This window comes from Crocodylus porosus, unplaced genomic scaffold, assembly GCF_001723895.1.
Source record: "Crocodylus porosus isolate Cpor-Errol unplaced genomic scaffold, CroPor_comp1, whole genome shotgun sequence".
NCBI classification, from domain to species: domain Eukaryota; kingdom Metazoa; phylum Chordata; order Crocodylia; family Crocodylidae; genus Crocodylus; species Crocodylus porosus.
The window spans coordinates 9,423,843-9,440,711 of record NW_017728911.1 but is presented as its reverse complement, the minus strand read 5'-3'; the positions used below and the strand labels follow the sequence as shown (position 1 = coordinate 9,440,711).

Below are 16,869 nucleotides of genomic sequence, written 5' to 3'. Positions count from 1 at the left end.
AGCTGTATATATTATTTTAACATTTTTACCTGAAGGGGAGATCGTATGGTAATAACTTTGTTCCCTTCCACTGCATCCATCTGTATCAGAACAGAGTCCAAGCGGTCAGCAACAGGATTTCGTACATTGTACAGTCGTCGGCCTGGTTTTGCTATAGGGATGTTTGCTACTTCCAGGTATCCTTGAGGTACTATTTTATAAAATACACAACACACATTGTGATTCCTGAATGGAGTTACTTTTGAAGACTTACAAATGCATATTATTTAAATGAAGTAAACAGTGTCATTCACTTAAGTTTGCCATAACTACAACAGAAACCTTGCAGGTTGAGTTCCTAGCCTTCAAGTACTAGAAAATATTTAAAAGTAGAAGGAAAAAATTGAAATAAGGCTTTAATAAATTAACAATTGGGAAACCAGGTGTAATATGAGATCACTGTCTACGTAATAGCTTAAGCCAGTGAAATACACTGAAATGGTGCACTAGAACAGCAACAAGTTAAATATGTGCTCGTGAGGAAAGAACAGGAAGTTGGGGTAGTACTAGTTGCTGCACTACTCTCGCTTCAGAGAATCTAATGTCAAAGCTGACTACTCAGGAACTTTCGACCAACTAAGACAGACAATCTGGCACAAAAAGCGAATGGTGACTGATTGAGCACCCACTACAGGCACTAGCAAACCAAGAGAGGTACCAGCAGTCCCACCTGCTTATTACACACTCCTACCAAGCCATACATGTATTCTATGTCCTTTGTCTGTCTGTCATTAGCCTCTCTTTCTCTGAGTGGGGAAGTAAAGGGAATAAGACTTCAAAAGGTCTCCACTGCTCTTTGCAGTCTCTCAGAAGGTAGATTGAGAAAACAAATAATCCTGTGTCTTATGATATTGTCCAACAGTGGCTGATGTAACAAAATTTGGAAAGAATTAAGCTGCTGGGCTTTGGCTTCTCGCCTTGGACAACTCAATTTCCATGCTCTCATCTGAGCAATTAGCACCTGGCCTCCAAATTACCACAGTAACTCTCTCCTGCATTCCTGTAGCAAAACACTTCTAGCGCAAGCAGTTATCTCTAGCACAATACCTAAGCTCAAAGCGAAGAGGCAGCTTTCTTGTCGATGCAATGCCGATAACTTTCCTCGATGCAGCGGTTCAAAGACAGAGTACTCCAATTCCAGATTCTGGCCAATTTCTATACGCAAAATCTCTTCTTGTAAGGGTGGACCTACCACCCGAAGATTAGAAGTAGGATACACTTTCAAAGGGACACCTAGTGCATTTTTCACAGTAAAAGGTGCCCTGTCTTTAGAGGAATAGTCAAACGTGGATGCAGTACCTTCTGAGAATCCCTGTAATAAAGTATGAAAGATAAAAATTAAAAATGCAAATGGTCACAAACCTAACACGCTGTTTTGATTTCCTAACTTAAAAAAGTGTGCACACTCCTATCTAGGAGATACAATAGTACATACTATATACAGCAGGTTTGGGATAGTTGTAAATAAATTCTATTAAGACAGAAAGACCAACTTTTATGCTGCTTTAACTTCAGCTTCTCCAGACTAATAGCCCTGACTTCAGCTCAGAAACTTCTGCAGGCCTTCTCCAGCAAACTGGTCTCTCTCCAGGGATTTCTCATCAGATCTCTGAAGCACCAGACAACACCTAGTTACCCTTCTGCTTACTATTTTTTTGCCAATCTCAAAATAAGGACTCCTAACAAACTCTATCGTCTCTTCAAGAGATTATTTATGGTACTTCAAAGTAGTAAATAGCACTGTCTAATATTGCTTGCCTCTCGCTGAGCCTCTGATCAGGTTACTCCTCCAGATTCAGGTGGTCATGGCAAAACATTCAGGTACTTAGTTAATAGTATTAGTACTGGGAAAAGTCCAAAAGGTCAGATATCTGAGTGGGCTAATCTGTGAACCTCAAATACTTCCAATAGGCACATATCCAACAAGTTGTCTCAGAGAGCAAATATACCAAGCAGCTACTCGAAACATAGGATTCCCCTCTAGGCTAGGGACAGAAGTTACATAAACTGGTTTAAGCAATCAGAAACTGGTTTAAACCTGTAATGGAACAGAAGTTCAGGATATATAAACCAGTTTCAAAATGGCCAAAACAGGTTTACAATGAACCTGGATGGATGTGGTATCAGACTTAACTGATTTGGGTCAACCAATTCATGAAACTTCCTTCTCAGACCCCTTCCTGGTTCAAGTTAAATCACAGTACCCCAGCATGCTTTTCAGCCCTGGGCTGGGCTGTCTGCTCCAGAGAACAGGTCTGGCCCCACCCCTCTCCTCCCTAGCAAGAGCATTTTCACTGCTCCAGCTGGCTGAGAAGGGGCTAGGGGACTGCAGGCACAGCAGCATCTATCTGGCTTCTCCCTCTCACCACTCAAGCAGAGATTCCACCCCCCTCCCTCTGTCCCCTCTCCTACAGCAAACCCCAGCCAGCACTTTGTCCAGTCACACCACCCCTGTGCTAGCTAGTGCTAAGAGGTGTGTGTGTGCATGTCTCCAATTTCACTAGGACAAAGGCAGACAGAACAGTGTTTCCTATGGGCTTTTTGGAGTATTAAAAAAAAAAAAAGAAAGAAATCAACAGGTCATCTGGTAACATCCTACTGTTTCTTCCTTGGAAAAAGCCGTTTAAGAACTTGAACTAATGAGAGAGGCCTTTGTTTTCTTTGATAGATTGATAAATGCTGCTTTATCAGCTCCCTGCTGGCTTGCTTGCAGTTTGCTGCAGGCAGTATGAAGAAGCAGAGAGAAGGAGATTGAAAAGCTCAGTATTATCAAGAGATGCATGCAGTCCTCACAAGCAGTCCTTCCTCCCTCCCACCTGCCTTGTCTCAGAGTGCTAGCCAGTGGCCAGGGTCTGGCAACACTCCCTGCCCCTTAAGCAGCAAGCAAGGGAACAGCCTGGCAAGGGCTGCTTTCCCCTGGGAACTGTCAGCTGCTAACTGTCAAGGCAGGGTCAGGTTTTAAATCCCTCCCTAATCAGAGCATCATGCTGGGGCCTGGCCAAACCCCCTGCTCAGCACTACAGAAACGAAGGGAGGGCTTGCACTAATGCCCTCTGGCCTGCATTTCCTGAATCAAAACTGTATGGAAACAGAACATCTATCCACTTGCAAATTAGTCTAACCTGCAGAGCTTGAACCAATCTGCAAAACTGAATCTGTCCTTAACCTGATAGACTAGACTAAACCCAACCCAACCCAACCCCTCCTATGTTAAAAGGCATACGTCTAATGCAGGAAAGACTCAAAACTTTGAGGCTTTAAGTATTATTATAGAGACCATTTAATATTTTCCAGGGTTTCAAACAAGTTCAGCATGAACTAAGGATTTTAAGAACTATCAACTCATTGATTGGATGATTAATATTATGTCCTTCTCCCACAGGCTGTAAGGGTCAGAGTTGTCCAAATTATCCTATCATGTGAAAAAACAAACAAACAAAAGCACAACAATAGCATACATAGCACCAATGAACACTGATAAGACAGAAGCAAATAACACGTAGTACCAATGAACAATGCATACACAGCACCAACAAAACAGAAGCCAAGAAAAATCCATTCACATGTGCATTTACAAGTGGAATCCACACCAATATTTAAAGACTAATATTACATCAGCTCTAACTACCATGTTTACTGAAACGTCATCTCCACAACTCAAGAACAATTTCAATAGGACTCACTTAGTGTGTCAGATGACAGATATATACATCCCATGTAAATCAACCATTTTTTTCTGTTGTCAGGCTCCTGTGACCAAAATCCATACAAGTCATTCACCTGGATTTGGATGAGCACTCTCACTTTGGTGGAAATAAGCAAGTTATGCCAGTTGTCTCCTCGAATTTGAAGGGCCAGCACTCAGAAAGCAACTTTTCCTAGTATATACCTAGTTAAGGCAACCTGACCATGGAGAAATTACTAAGAATTAGACTGCCTTAAAAATTCATACCTCCTGGCACTAAGGCTGCTTCTTTGTATAGCCATTATTTTTATAATATTCCAGGTAAATTTTCAAGAACACTGCCTAATATACTCCCCCAGTTAAGTCCTATATTCACTTGATTTATAAAGAACAGGAGGTGCTAATAACTAGATTCTTTCAGAGCACAATCAATACCACTCTTTCTAGTAAGGCTCAAATTTTTCAGCCAAATAGTCTATCCCCAACCAGTTATCTGTCAGACATGGCACACAATCTGGGCTTTGTGACTGGAAGAGCAAAGCATTAATCAAGAGTACAGGACCATACTCCAAGTGACATGAATTCAACACACATTCAGTATCAAGATTACCTTGGCTAAATTACTGAAAACAGCAAGACAACATTTGGATATTGTTATATTCATTGTATCCTTTGAAGAGATGTTAACAGCAGTTTGTGGCTCGGGAAGAAGAATAAAATCATCACCAGGCATTAAGCTTCTCTCCTGGACAGGGTTAGTCTTCAGCTAAAAGAACACGCACAAAATGTTCCCATTATCTCACCTCATAACAATGAACATATGTTTATTAATGTTACATAGATTTACAATAGTCTCTTAAATCATGCTCAGCAAAAAAGTGTTTCGTTTCACCTACAAAAAATCATTAGCTAAATTCCACACATTTAATCTTACAACTATTATCTGCCAGAGCACTATTCTGCTTTTAATACTGCCAGGTATTTTATGTAAATGTTCTGCTCATTCTTATAACCCAATACTGCTGATTTCACTCTGGTTAATACACAATACCACCTTTTACTTATTATGGTAGGCAAGGCTGTTCTTCCATTATAGGAAGTTTTCCAGCTTGTCTCCTGCAATTTTACTTTGTTTCAAAAGATGTGTGAAATGGCACTTAATTATCCTCCTTTTTCAAGATTATTGTATTTATACAATTGCTGTGAGCTTTAGGGAGCAGGCGATGTCCCCAGCAGATATGGGAGCAGTTGGAGCCCCAGAGCCACTCCTGACCCCACCCTGCAGAGACCAAATTGTTCAGGAAGCCCAGCTTAGCTGGGTACAGTAGCAACCATTGAACGGTTCTTTCCTTCCACTGCCTACTGCCAGTCAGCACAGGAGACATGGGTATGGGAGGGGGGAAGGGGGAGGGAAAAAAAAAAAAAAAAAAAAAAAAGTCAGGCAGGGAAGCAAGCAGCAGAAAAAAAGAAAGCTGTATGCTGCTGCTACTGTCCCTGGCTAAGCTGGGCTCCCTGCACCATGGGGCAGAAGTAGGTCTGGGGCTTCCCCTGCACCCAGATCAGCCAGGAGCAGTAGAAAAAAGGGGGGGGGGAGAGGAGGGGAGCGCAAGACAGGCTGTGAAGTAAGGGGCGAGGGTCAGACCACCTTCCCTATGTTACTTCTCTCTCTGCCCTGCCATACAAAGTGGTAGAGGGGGTGGAGAGGTAGGGGACACATTAAGAGATGACCCCCCAATAAGTAGATTTTTACATGGAAAATAAGAACATTTATCATTTCCCGTGTATAAAACTGAAAGATTGGGGGGGTAGTCTTGGATTTAGGCAAATATGATTACAGGGATTTCTCCTTTGGCTGGAGGGTCACAATACAAGTGCAAAGAGGAAGATCCCTCTTCAAAGTCACTGCTAGTAAATCATTCTGTTCTTAGATGTATTATCACAGGATAAAAGAAAAACACATGCACGAAAAAGTGAGAGCAAAAAATCTAGCACCTTTCTGTTGCACTCCATTTGCAAACTGATAAGGGAAGTTCAGATATGCTGGTCAAGGGGAGAGTTCATAAATCAAGGTAAGTTAAATTACCATCAACAGTCCCACTACCAGCAGGGAACATTTTCTTTCCTTTCTATTTGGTTAGTTTTACATTCTACTTTCACTATTTGAGTATTTTTAAGAGCTGCCCCAAATCCTACAACCTTTTCATAATATTGCTGAAAAACAGATATGTTGCTTTGATCTTTGCATCATATTTTGCTAGTCAAATAAAGAACCCTTATTTTTATTGATTTTGAATGCTAATCTCATCTCAAGAGGGATAAAACCTGTTTAAACATGTCAACATTCAATGGAATCTACAACTGCCATCAGTTGAGGGTTATTAAATGTACTGAACTATAAACATTAAAAGTGTAGTAGCATCTACAAGTGATTATCACTGCAGTAGCCACAAGCCTAGTATATAGGTCATCCAACTAGGGCTACCAGGATTACTAGAAGCCTGGAAAATTACATTCTCTTCTCACTACAAAATATTCCAAATGGATTATTACTAGGAAAGCAAGATTTCTTGAGCTTTCTAGAGGTAAAACTTAAAAATTCTCAGCCCCACAGGGCTACAGGTCAAAGATGACCAGGTTGGAATATCATGTGTCAATATCTTACTGCATAACTTTGTAAAACGATATATGTATATTCTCAATGATTTAAAGTAATGGTTCCTTACTTCAAGCTTTAAACTCCATTGCTTCCTTCCCCCATCAATGCGTTCAATAAGAGGCTCCCACACTGCATAAGTTTCATTATAATAGTGAACCTGGAAAAGACCAAAAAAATTCATTTTGAAAGCAAAACGCCAGAATAAATAAAAACATTAGAACACTTTTCAGGCCCTCAAGTTATAATATAACCTCTTAAAGAACTATGCAAGCTTCCTTAAAAAACACCATTTAACAGTTCACCAAGTTCAATGCTAAACCATTACTAAGTTTAAAACAAAACAAAAATCCCAGGTATAACATGCTGAATACCAGCTCTACACATACAATTCTTAACATGCTAGATTTCTCCGAACCTAGGATTTGGAGAAGCAATTTTGTCTAAGTCTGACCAATGTTTTGCAGGAACTCTCTCGTACTGTCCAAGCCATAATAGCAGGTTTGTTTGACAATCAGAAATTTGTCCAACCTGCGTAGCATCAGTGCTGTGATGCTAGCAGCCCCGAAAGCAACTAAATGCCATCACATTTGAAGGCTAAACACTGAATTCAAGTCAAGTAAACAGCCTTAGTTAATAAGAGAACAGCTGACTACAGTCTGTTCCTGAAGGAAGAAAACAAGGAAACAAACTACCTGTAAAACTTAATTCACCTGACGTGTTACCTCTAAAATATTGTGAAGAATGGAATTTGGCAATTGCCTAATGCCACCTGCCCAATTTAAAAGACTGTTTGCATCGTCCATGACCACCTTCAGTGACGTATACAGCAATTCAAAAATATCTATTTCTGGTTGATGTTATGCACCCTCTCTCCTTCCCACAGTTGTAGTTTATCAAAGTCTTGATACTGAGAAGCCTCCACACCATGAACAGTTCACCACAACTCTTGTGGTGTTGGTAATAAATTCCCAGGTTGGGTATATATGGGAAAAGCAAGCAATCAAGTAGGTTTAGTAAATAACAGACCCCAAATAGATCACATTTTAGAGTCTTAAATGCCAGGGACATCTAACACATGTATGTTTAACAAGAGCTCATAATTCCCTGTGTAACTATGCACACCATTGTAGGATGCAGGGACTCATTTACCCAGCACCGTGGATAACCTTTGGGGGTCCTGCTGACCTCCCTATTCCATACGAGAATGACTCGGTCCAAGGGAGGATGCGTCTGAAGCAGTAAGCAAGGTAGAAAAGAGATCCTCACCTATTTAACTTCCTTAGTTTGTCTTTAAACTATATGCAATAGGAAAACAGTTTAAGAAACGCATGATATATGCAAACTATCCTTATTCAGGACTGCTTTGTTCACCGAAGAGGGGAATGTGTGTAAATATTAGGGAAGCAAAGAGGCTAGAGTTGCTTCATAGTTTTTTTTTGTTGTTTTTTTTATGTAACAATGGCATGAGAATGCCAGATGCGTAACAATTTTCACTGTATTCATGCATGCTGTTTATCCATGAAACCATTTACCAATGATCAGTAACGCCTGGCACGTGTGCCAGAGCATGTAACACAAGGCCATTTTCCTTGGCACGCCACAGCCAGCCAAGACTCTAGGCAACTGCTGCCAGCCATGGAGCCTACGCCATTTGCAGCAGGCAGCCAGGAGGATGGAAGCCCTGCTGCAAGCAATCCGGGCTCTTTGGCAGGCAGCAGCTGGCTAGAGCCTGGGCCAGCTGCAGCCAAGAGGCTGCAAACAGCTGCATGGGGCTCCACAGCCCCAGCACCAGCTCGATGGTGATGACAGCTGCACATGAGCCTCAAGGCAGGCAGCAAGGGAGGGGCCAGAGTTATGCTGCCCCAGGCCCCTTCTTGGCCATGAGCCTGAGGTGCACACACAGTCACCACCACCATGCAGGTGGTGCTGAGGCTGCAGCAGGCAGTGGGTAGACTGCAAACCGCTGCATCAGGCTCCAGAGTTCCAGCACCAGCTCCACGGCAGTGGCAAGTGCACATGAGCCTCACAGCACTGCAGGGCAGGTGCCAGGGCAGCACAACCCTGGCCGCTTCCTCACTGTCCACCTGGAGGTGTGCATTCTGCCACCACCAGCAATGAGGATTAGGCCCCTTGTGGCTCCCCCACCTCTGGCATCCCAAGTCAAGGCATGGGTGGAGGTTGGTGTTTCTGGCACTCCAGTCAAAGACGTTGGCCGACTCCTGCCATATACCCCACTATTATAGTTGGTTGTGACTGGCTTCTTCCTTATTAAAATAGGATATTTTCTGTTTTTGTTTTTTTTTAAAAAGGTGTAAACAATGGAAGCCCAATACTGACTGAGGCCTTAGAAAGGGAGAGACTCTAAAATACTAGAAGATAATTATTTGTAACATTCAGTCCATTTTCATTTCGAAGCATTAACTGACCAGCAAGTATTAACATACCTCCAGGGTCACATCGGCAACGGCACCCATCAAAGAGGACCAGTTTTTAACAGTTCCAGAAAATGTAGATTCAATGAGCAACAAAGGAACAGTACGATGTCCCAAACCACATTCCAAAGTGATCTGAACAGATTTCACCACAACGTCAAAATTCTCCTCTTTCAGACTGTGCTCACTGTCTCTGTAAGATTCAGTCGCTTCTGTGGCTACATCAACACCAAGAAACCAAGCACTGCACTGATTTATAGGCTTAACATGCCACAAATTTCCCAATTCATTAGGTGCACCTTTGGTATCCTCTTCCTTCACCTTTGGTTTTATTGCAGTTATGATAGTCATCACAGTATTCAGAATTATTGGTGAAATCTTGAAAAAAAAAACCAAACAATCATTTTTTAAAAATAGTGCATAGATTTAAAAACTTAGACTAAACAGTAAATTTGATATAGCAAATGTGTGCGTTCTTGTTACAGGAAATAAACCAATTATGAAAATACCGATTGGCAGGGGAGCAAATTTGAACATTATCTGAAGTAACTTCATTTTCTTCTAGACCATGTTGGTTTTTGTTTTTTTTTTTTAATTACTACAAAACTAATAATCTGATAATCCTAATTTATAAATCCAAAAAGCTGATCAAAAGAAGTGCTTTGATATACCAGCCAATTTAAATATAAAACTTGGTAGAGACAAACCTGGATGCTTTGGACAGAGAATAGAAAAAAAAAAAAAAAAACACACAAAACCAGGTTACCTTTCTAGTCTTTGAGGAACAGCGCAAGATTTTGTTATGAGGCCCTAGCCCTGCTTTAGGTCTTAGTGCATTTATTCTACATAAGCAAAGTTACCTCTGTTAGTGGATAATGAAAGTATTATGCAAATCATTTTTCATTTGGTGAAGCTAATGCCAGCATTTCATTATAAAGGTCAATATGTCAACTAATTCCAAAATTTTAAAAAGCCACCTAACACCAGAGATGAAAGTATCACCCTATTGCTATTTAAGAAAAGTTCTAATTTTTCTGTCTGGAACACCAGACTTAAGACTCCAAACAGATCACCAGGCAGAAGAACGCCATTGAGTCACAAATTTTAGAAAAGATAATATTGACCATATTTGCACGCATGGGTGTCATATTCATGTAAATTTTCTTTATGAAACTAAAAGGCTAATTAGATAAGAATAAAACCAATCACTGTTTAAATATCAAGGAATTAACAAGGAAATTAGCAGGGAACCATATTATTTAAAAAAAGAGGATGAATGCCAAAGCAAAATTCAATAGAGCTCACCACTAAGTCCTGAGGTTGCTTATATTCTTTCTTCCCAAGTGGTCTACGTTCCCGGGTCTTGTTAGACATCTGGGGTCATACTACCTTGATCGCTCTAGCTATTAGCTTTCTAATAAAAGAAGTGAGTTTCCTGGCAAAAGACAGGCATGCCTTAACTAGGCCTGTGCAAGTAGGCAGCTATTCAATCCGGCTTCAGATCCAGCTGCTTCGGATGCCAGGGATCCTATCCAGAGCACTGGACCGGGTTTCCGCTTTAATCCGGCCAAAGCAGCTCCGAAGCTGCCTTGGAGATCTGACCATAGGGTATAATGATGAATCAATGAAATATCTATAACTTAGTTGTAATTTTGTCTGATTTGGATGAAACTTGCAGGCTGGTAGCCTTTGCCGAGAGCATGAAGCCTGCCAAGTTCCAAGAAGTTTGGTGCAGGGCTTTGGGGGGAACTGCACCCCAAATTCTTGAAAGTTACACTCACGTCACATCTATTAGTTACACCACAGTGGGGTGAAAACTGCAGGGGTAGTGGCCCCTGGTGAGGCCTCAAACTTGAAACTGCCAAGTTTCAAGTTGAAAGGTGCAGGGGTTTGGGGGGGAACTGCACCTCAAGCTGCGGACAAGCAAAACTTGTAACGTGAGTGACCCTATGTATATTAAGGTGCAGCGGGGTGACAGGTGCAGGGATGGTCGCCCCTGTTGTGGCCATAAAGCTTACCAGCTGTTGAGGAGATGGGTGCAGCGGGGTTCTGGGGCCCTGCACCTCTAGTTGCTGACAGACAGAACTCCTGACATGGGTGCTTGTTCAATTCAGGCAGCTGATTGTCTATATTATTTCCTCTCCTTAGTCTCTGGCTTTGTAGGTGTTAATTGATGCTAATTAACTAGCTACATTAGCCAGAACTGTGTATTGAGCTGGTCCTTGAGTGAATCATGACTGATTGGAAACTGGTAACACAGTAGCTTAGCTGCCAGGCCTGTGGTAGTCCCCTCCCCTGCACTGATCTTCTTGAAACTTGGCAGACTTCATGCTCTCAGCAGAGTCTACCAGCCCTGCAACGTTCATCCAAATCAGACAAATCAACGACGTTACAGGTATTTCATTGATTCCCCATTATAGCCTATGGCAGGGTCTCCAAAAGCTCTGAACCGCTTCGGAAAGCCTAATGAAGCCAGAGCTTTGATCCAGACATGCTGCTTCGGACGCCAAAGCAGCCGAAGCTTTTCTGGATCTGAAGCATGGTCCAAACCCTCGCATAGCCCTAGCCTTAACCTTTATTGCAGAAACTGATCACACAACAAGGAGAGAGCCTTGTCCTAAATCACAGGTATCAGGGCTTTCACAACAAATGTAGTTGTTCTTCTTAAAGTTGGGAAGTTTACTAACCTTTATAATAAGTTCTTCCATAACTATTGCCATGGTCTGTACTCCTGACACATGCACCATATTTTCCATAACCAAAGAACATGGCTGTAGTACCTACGTGGAGAAATTAAACATTAGTTATTAAATTAAATATTCTTCTACTCCATGAATTTTTTTCATAATGCAAGAGGCTTGACAGGAAGGATACAGCACGACAGAGACGTTAAGGGAAGAGCCACCTCCCATATAGCTAGAATGATTACAGAGCTGTTTGTTGGTGGCATGCCAGGTTCAGTTAAGAGCTCCAGCATACAGTGGCTTTTAAAATATACATAGAAGTTTGCAAAGTGAGGTTTTGCAATACAGCAGGAATGGATTACATAGAGAATACTGGAGGAAAAAAGAAATTTACTTTCTAGGTAACCACCCAGTTCATATTACAGGTTAGGCTGAACTTCTGTTTAGCCCTTAGTGCTCCACCTGCCTCAGAATGAGCAGTCAAGAAGGTAGTGCCCCCCAGTAGTTTCTAGTCTGGCACACTTCTGGGCTTAGCTATGCTTGTTTTTCCCTCCTCCTCCCCTGGAATAGTTTACTAAATCCTTGTATCAATATAGCTTCCTATCTGTCAGTCTTTTTCGCTTATGGTTTAAATTTAGCGATGGGGACAGTTTGAAGATTTGCTCACAATTTCCTCTATGCATGCTGTTGACTTAGAGCAATCCCACCTGGAGCCAAAAGTCTGCCAGCTTTTCCTCAAAGAAACCCTTCACTGATTATGCTAATACTCTGTATGATTACAAACTTTTTCATAGAGGACACTGAGTTGCCTTATTTGAAAAAAGAATTTCCCATTTTTATTGTGAAATGATGAAGAAACCCCGCCCCCCAAAAGTCTGGGAAACAATTCTGGAGCTGAGTCTCATTGGCTTGTGACAGATGGTGAAAGAGGAAATAAGTGATGCACAAAAACTTGATATATACATGCCACCCTTACAGCCAAGCTTTTAAAGCTATTTATGTCTGAAACGGATATTATTAGTAGAGGTGATCAAATTGCAGTTATTTTGTTTCTAACTGAAATAGTAATAGCATAGCAGTCTAAGTTACCCTATCACTTTTTGAAATGGCTTCATCCCCTTAGGTCATAATAGGCCAAATAGGTTATCACTTTATGTCATGCCGTAACTACTCTATTACCTGTCGATATATAAACCTGGATCTCTATTTTGGTGTCAGCAGAGAGTATGTCAACCAAACAGGATGCAAAATGAAAAATGACAGTAGTTCTCTTACTGTGGTAACAGACTTGTCTTGATTTTCTTTGAGGAAAGCACAGGCCAACACTTTGAAACCCTTCACTTGAGCAGTCATCCTTTGTGCAAGCTTGTCAGATGACAAAGAAAAATCACACTGAAATGAAGCTTTTAATGCAGGTGCATCAGCCTTGGTCAAATTTGCAACAAATACAATTTCTGGGTCCATAATCACTGCCTTTACTTTCATGTTTGACTGTAATGAAGCCTCTGTAGAGAGAAAGTAATGTGGTAAATATTCTCTGAATAAATCTTAAGCTTCAGCTTTTCACAGTTTCTGTTTTTCTCATCAATTAGAAATATTATCCAAATATTATCCCCTTCCCCCACTCACTTCCTGAGAAGTGTGCTGTTTGTACAGTAGCATGGTACAATAAAAGCAGGCTTACTTACTATTTGTTTTAAATGCCTTGCCTATCAAGACACGAACTTGCAGGGAAGAGAGAGGAGGGCTATGGGAAGGGGAGTTGCTTTCTTTTGTATACTACGCATTAACTGGCAATATTCCCAACAACAAAACTGACATTTAAGTTTATCTGGGGACTCAACATTGCCCTTTTATATACTGTCTTAAAAATTATTAGCAAGGTACACAATTCAGTGTGCTTTTCCTTCCTGTACAGAATCTTTAAAAAAAAAAAAAGCCAATTTATTTTTTGCAAACCTCCTTCTGGCTTGGTCTTTCCAGAACCAATGTGCTTTAACTGAACCTGGGTAGATCTTTCCAGTGAAGTCGTTGGCATTGATTTAATAAAGAAGTCTGCAACTATCATCAGAAACTCCATACTAGCACACATGTATAACTTGTCAAGAATAGCAACTACTTCAGTCCCATTTTTATTTTGCTTGTAGTTTACATCTAGCATAAAGCTATCAGTTTTCTCATCTTTCTTGCCAATCATTCTGGAAAATAAATAAAATAGGCATTATTTTAATTAATCTGGAAGGATTAACACATAGAAGGAATTGCTAATAAAATATATTTTAAACTCCGTTTCATGTATTTAAAAATTTGAATCGTAAATTTACACACAGTTTAATTTTTGTAAGAAATAAAACTACTAAAGAGATGTAGAAATCTCTCTTTTATGGGCAAAGATCCCCTTAACATATTATGCTATAGCATTTCAGCCCATCTGAATAAAGTGCCAGTGCCCAAAGCTTTAAATCCAGTTAAACTACTCGGTTCTTCTACATGGCTTCCTGATCTTCCAGAGAAGCTAGGTACGGAGAAAGAAAAAGCCTAGCTGTACTCGAGGATTTTAATAAAGTCCCAGAAAATGCTCGTAGCACTCAGAAAGCAAAAATAGGCAGGAAACAGGAACAAGGTTCTGTATTTTATTGTTTTCTTTAGTTACGTATCACTCCACACACCATCTGCAGTGAAATAGTGCTAAAAGCCTTTGTCAAGCCCGTGGATTATGTGATTCAACTAGCATGTAAGGCACTAGAAACTCCCAATGTAGAGTGCTCAAAAAAGGCTACAACTCAAGGGAAATCTATACTTAAAACTGAGGTAATTCAAGTAGGATTTTCAACTGGCCCTGATGGTCTAGGACCGCTTTGATCACAAGGTCCTCCTTCCACAAACAGGAAACATTAGCACAGACTGAGAAGTGAAAGAATGAGAATGTTTCCAACTTGAGAAAGCCTAATGCACATATCCAGCATGGAAAAGCCCCAGTATGGCAGTCTGATGAGTCTCCTGAAGAGAAATCTTGTCCGACATTTAGGCTAGGGACAAACATTAAAAAGCCTGATTCAATCTTTGCAGGTTAGTCTAACCTGGTTAAGATGAACTGGTTTGTAACTGCACCGACATCCCCTCTGGACTGAAAAAATGCCAGCACATGCCCACAGTGGCTCAGGCTAAAAGCCAGGGGAGGCTAGAGCATCCCACCATTCCCTTCCACAATGCTGAGCAAGGGGAGGGAGGGTGGGGGGCAGCCAGGCCCTGGCAAAAAAACCAAAAAAACCCACAAAAACACTCAGATTAGGGAAGGGTCCTCCCCATCACTGGTCAGCAAGGGAGCCAAGGATTTGCACAGCATTTAGGTACACAGCAGAGAGCATTTATCAGCCCATCAGCAAAACAAAAGGATCTCTCATTAGTTCAAGCTCTTAAAAACAACTTGTTCCATAGAAGGAAAGGAGGGACATTACCACATACCTGATTAATTCCAAAAAGCCCTATGCAGCACTGTGCTGTCTGCCTTTGTCCCGTCTCCCACAGCACAGACCATAGTCAGCAGGCAGTATGCTACCTAATGCTGAAAGGTGTCTGTGTAAAGGAGAGGGGAGGGAGGGATCCCTGCTTCAGCATACAGTGGTGAAGGGGGAGGGTGGGAACAGGAGGAAGCCAGGCAGATGCCTTGTATGTGCAGTCTCTGCTGGAGCTGGAGCTGCAGCCAGATAGCAGAGGGGAGGAGTCAACCCAGCTCTCTGGAGCAGAGAGCCCCACCCAGCCCAAAGAGCATGCTGCAATGCCAAGGGAGTCTGGTTTCACTTAAATGCGGAATGGGTCTGGGACAGACAATGTGTAAACCGGTCTGACCCAAATTAGTTAAGTCTGATACATTCAAGCAAGTTTCTCTCAAACCAGTTTCAGCCATTTTCAAACTGGTTTACGTGCACTGAATCTGTTCTGTTACAGGTTTAAACCAGTTTCCGATCACTGAAACCAGTTTGTGTGCAATGTCCATCCCTAGCCTTACTGCCGAGTAGCTTTTGTGGCATGCCCCTTGTCATTATTCTAATCAATCAGCTTAAACCCCACACAATAGATGAAATTTAACATTTATTCATAAAAATCTCAGTATAGCTAACTCAGTAGATCCTTTCAAGCAACATACAAACAAAACAACACACTTTCACTGCTGTAATTCATTTGTGCAACATTAACACTGACCTTGCAGTTACATTCTGAATTCCTTCTCTGCAATCATCTAGGGTACATGTCTTGAGTTTAAGATCAATGTCCATTGATCCATCTGAAAAAATCTTCCCAGATGAAGCCATCAGTTGCAGTCTAAGTTCACCAAGGCATAAGTTTTCAGTATGCACAGAAAATGGAGACTTGTGAAAAAGAATAAAGGAACAATAAAATATAAATTTCCAATAATTCAAAGAACGGGAAGTTAAATGTAGTAAGCACATCTCTGGTTACATCAACTATTTAACAACTTACAATTTGCAATGTGGCAGAAAAGAGTTTGTCTGTTGCTTTCAGCAGTAACTGAAATTTGACAGGTAAAGCAGTTTACATGAAGCAGAAATAGCTCCATTATGACCAGACAAAAAATGGGGCATGTTTCTTTACTACAGCTGTGCACACAACCTAATAAGCTGTAAAGGAAAAGAAAAAAAAAAAAAAAGTCTCTCATTCCTACCATAGTATTAATGTGCCAGTAGCCTATTTTCAATGGATTCACAGTAGTTACAAGCAGCCAACAGATATAAGGCCACCTACATGAAACTTTAAACTAAGTTGATTTCTAAGAGAATATAAAACAGTAGCATATCTTACCACAAAACCAAACATCTCAAATTAATACTATCCAAAAGAGTTTAGAAAGTCAAATGCATTGTTTGTTTCTACTATAGTCAGTCAAATATTAAAAACGGAATTATTTAAAGTTATGGGCAACAGTATCAAAGAAACCTATATATTCTGAATATATATTTTGTTATATATTCTGTGGCTTTTCTACTCTGTTACATTTGTCGTCTCGCACTTAAGCAAAACATTTAATTTTTGGGCTCTGAAATGAAACTGCAAAAAGCAACAAGCAGAAAGACTATGAGCAAGACATTTAGATAAAAAAGACCCAGTATGAAAACCGTTCCATTATGTATGATAATTTTACTAAAGCTTTAAAGGCAACAGTCGTTCTGTCTGTACTACACTATAAACTAAGCCCGCTGGGGAATGGGGGGAGTACTGCCCCTGCTGGCCCGCTGAAAGGCCCTTGCAAAGCCAGCGGACCAAGGCACTTAAGGGGGCACTAAAGGAAGCCCACCCCTGCCCCAGCCCTGGCACAATCTGTGGGCAAGGCAAGAGCCCCCAAGGGCACACTTG

The 16,869-nt window shown here is 41.1% G+C and overlaps 1 protein-coding gene and 1 long non-coding RNA gene across 3 annotated transcripts in view; one reads left to right on the top strand and one right to left on the bottom strand.

Moving 5' to 3' along the window:
- VPS13C (vacuolar protein sorting 13 homolog C) overlaps positions 1-16,869 on the bottom strand; it is a 154,097-nt gene that overhangs the window by 44,277 nt on the left and 92,951 nt on the right. For both annotated transcript variants that reach the window (XM_019533419.1, XM_019533418.1), the window contains exons 48-56: positions 15,700-15,869; positions 13,456-13,694; positions 12,772-13,001; positions 11,500-11,592; positions 8,825-9,190; positions 6,448-6,537; positions 4,335-4,490; positions 1,087-1,351; positions 30-190 (exon numbers count right to left, since the gene is read on the bottom strand). In XM_019533419.1, the coding sequence (XP_019388964.1) occupies positions 30-190; positions 1,087-1,351; positions 4,335-4,490; positions 6,448-6,537; positions 8,825-9,190; positions 11,500-11,592; positions 12,772-13,001; positions 13,456-13,694; positions 15,700-15,869 (1,770 nt within the window). The remainder of the gene's footprint in view (positions 1-29; positions 191-1,086; positions 1,352-4,334; positions 4,491-6,447; positions 6,538-8,824; positions 9,191-11,499; positions 11,593-12,771; positions 13,002-13,455; positions 13,695-15,699; positions 15,870-16,869) is intronic.
- The window catches only part of LOC109308937, a 19,925-nt gene continuing 13,893 nt past the window's right edge, over positions 10,838-16,869 (top strand). Inside the window, exon 1 of the long non-coding RNA XR_002100743.1 lies at positions 10,838-10,915. This is a non-coding gene — a long non-coding RNA (uncharacterized LOC109308937). The remainder of the gene's footprint in view (positions 10,916-16,869) is intronic.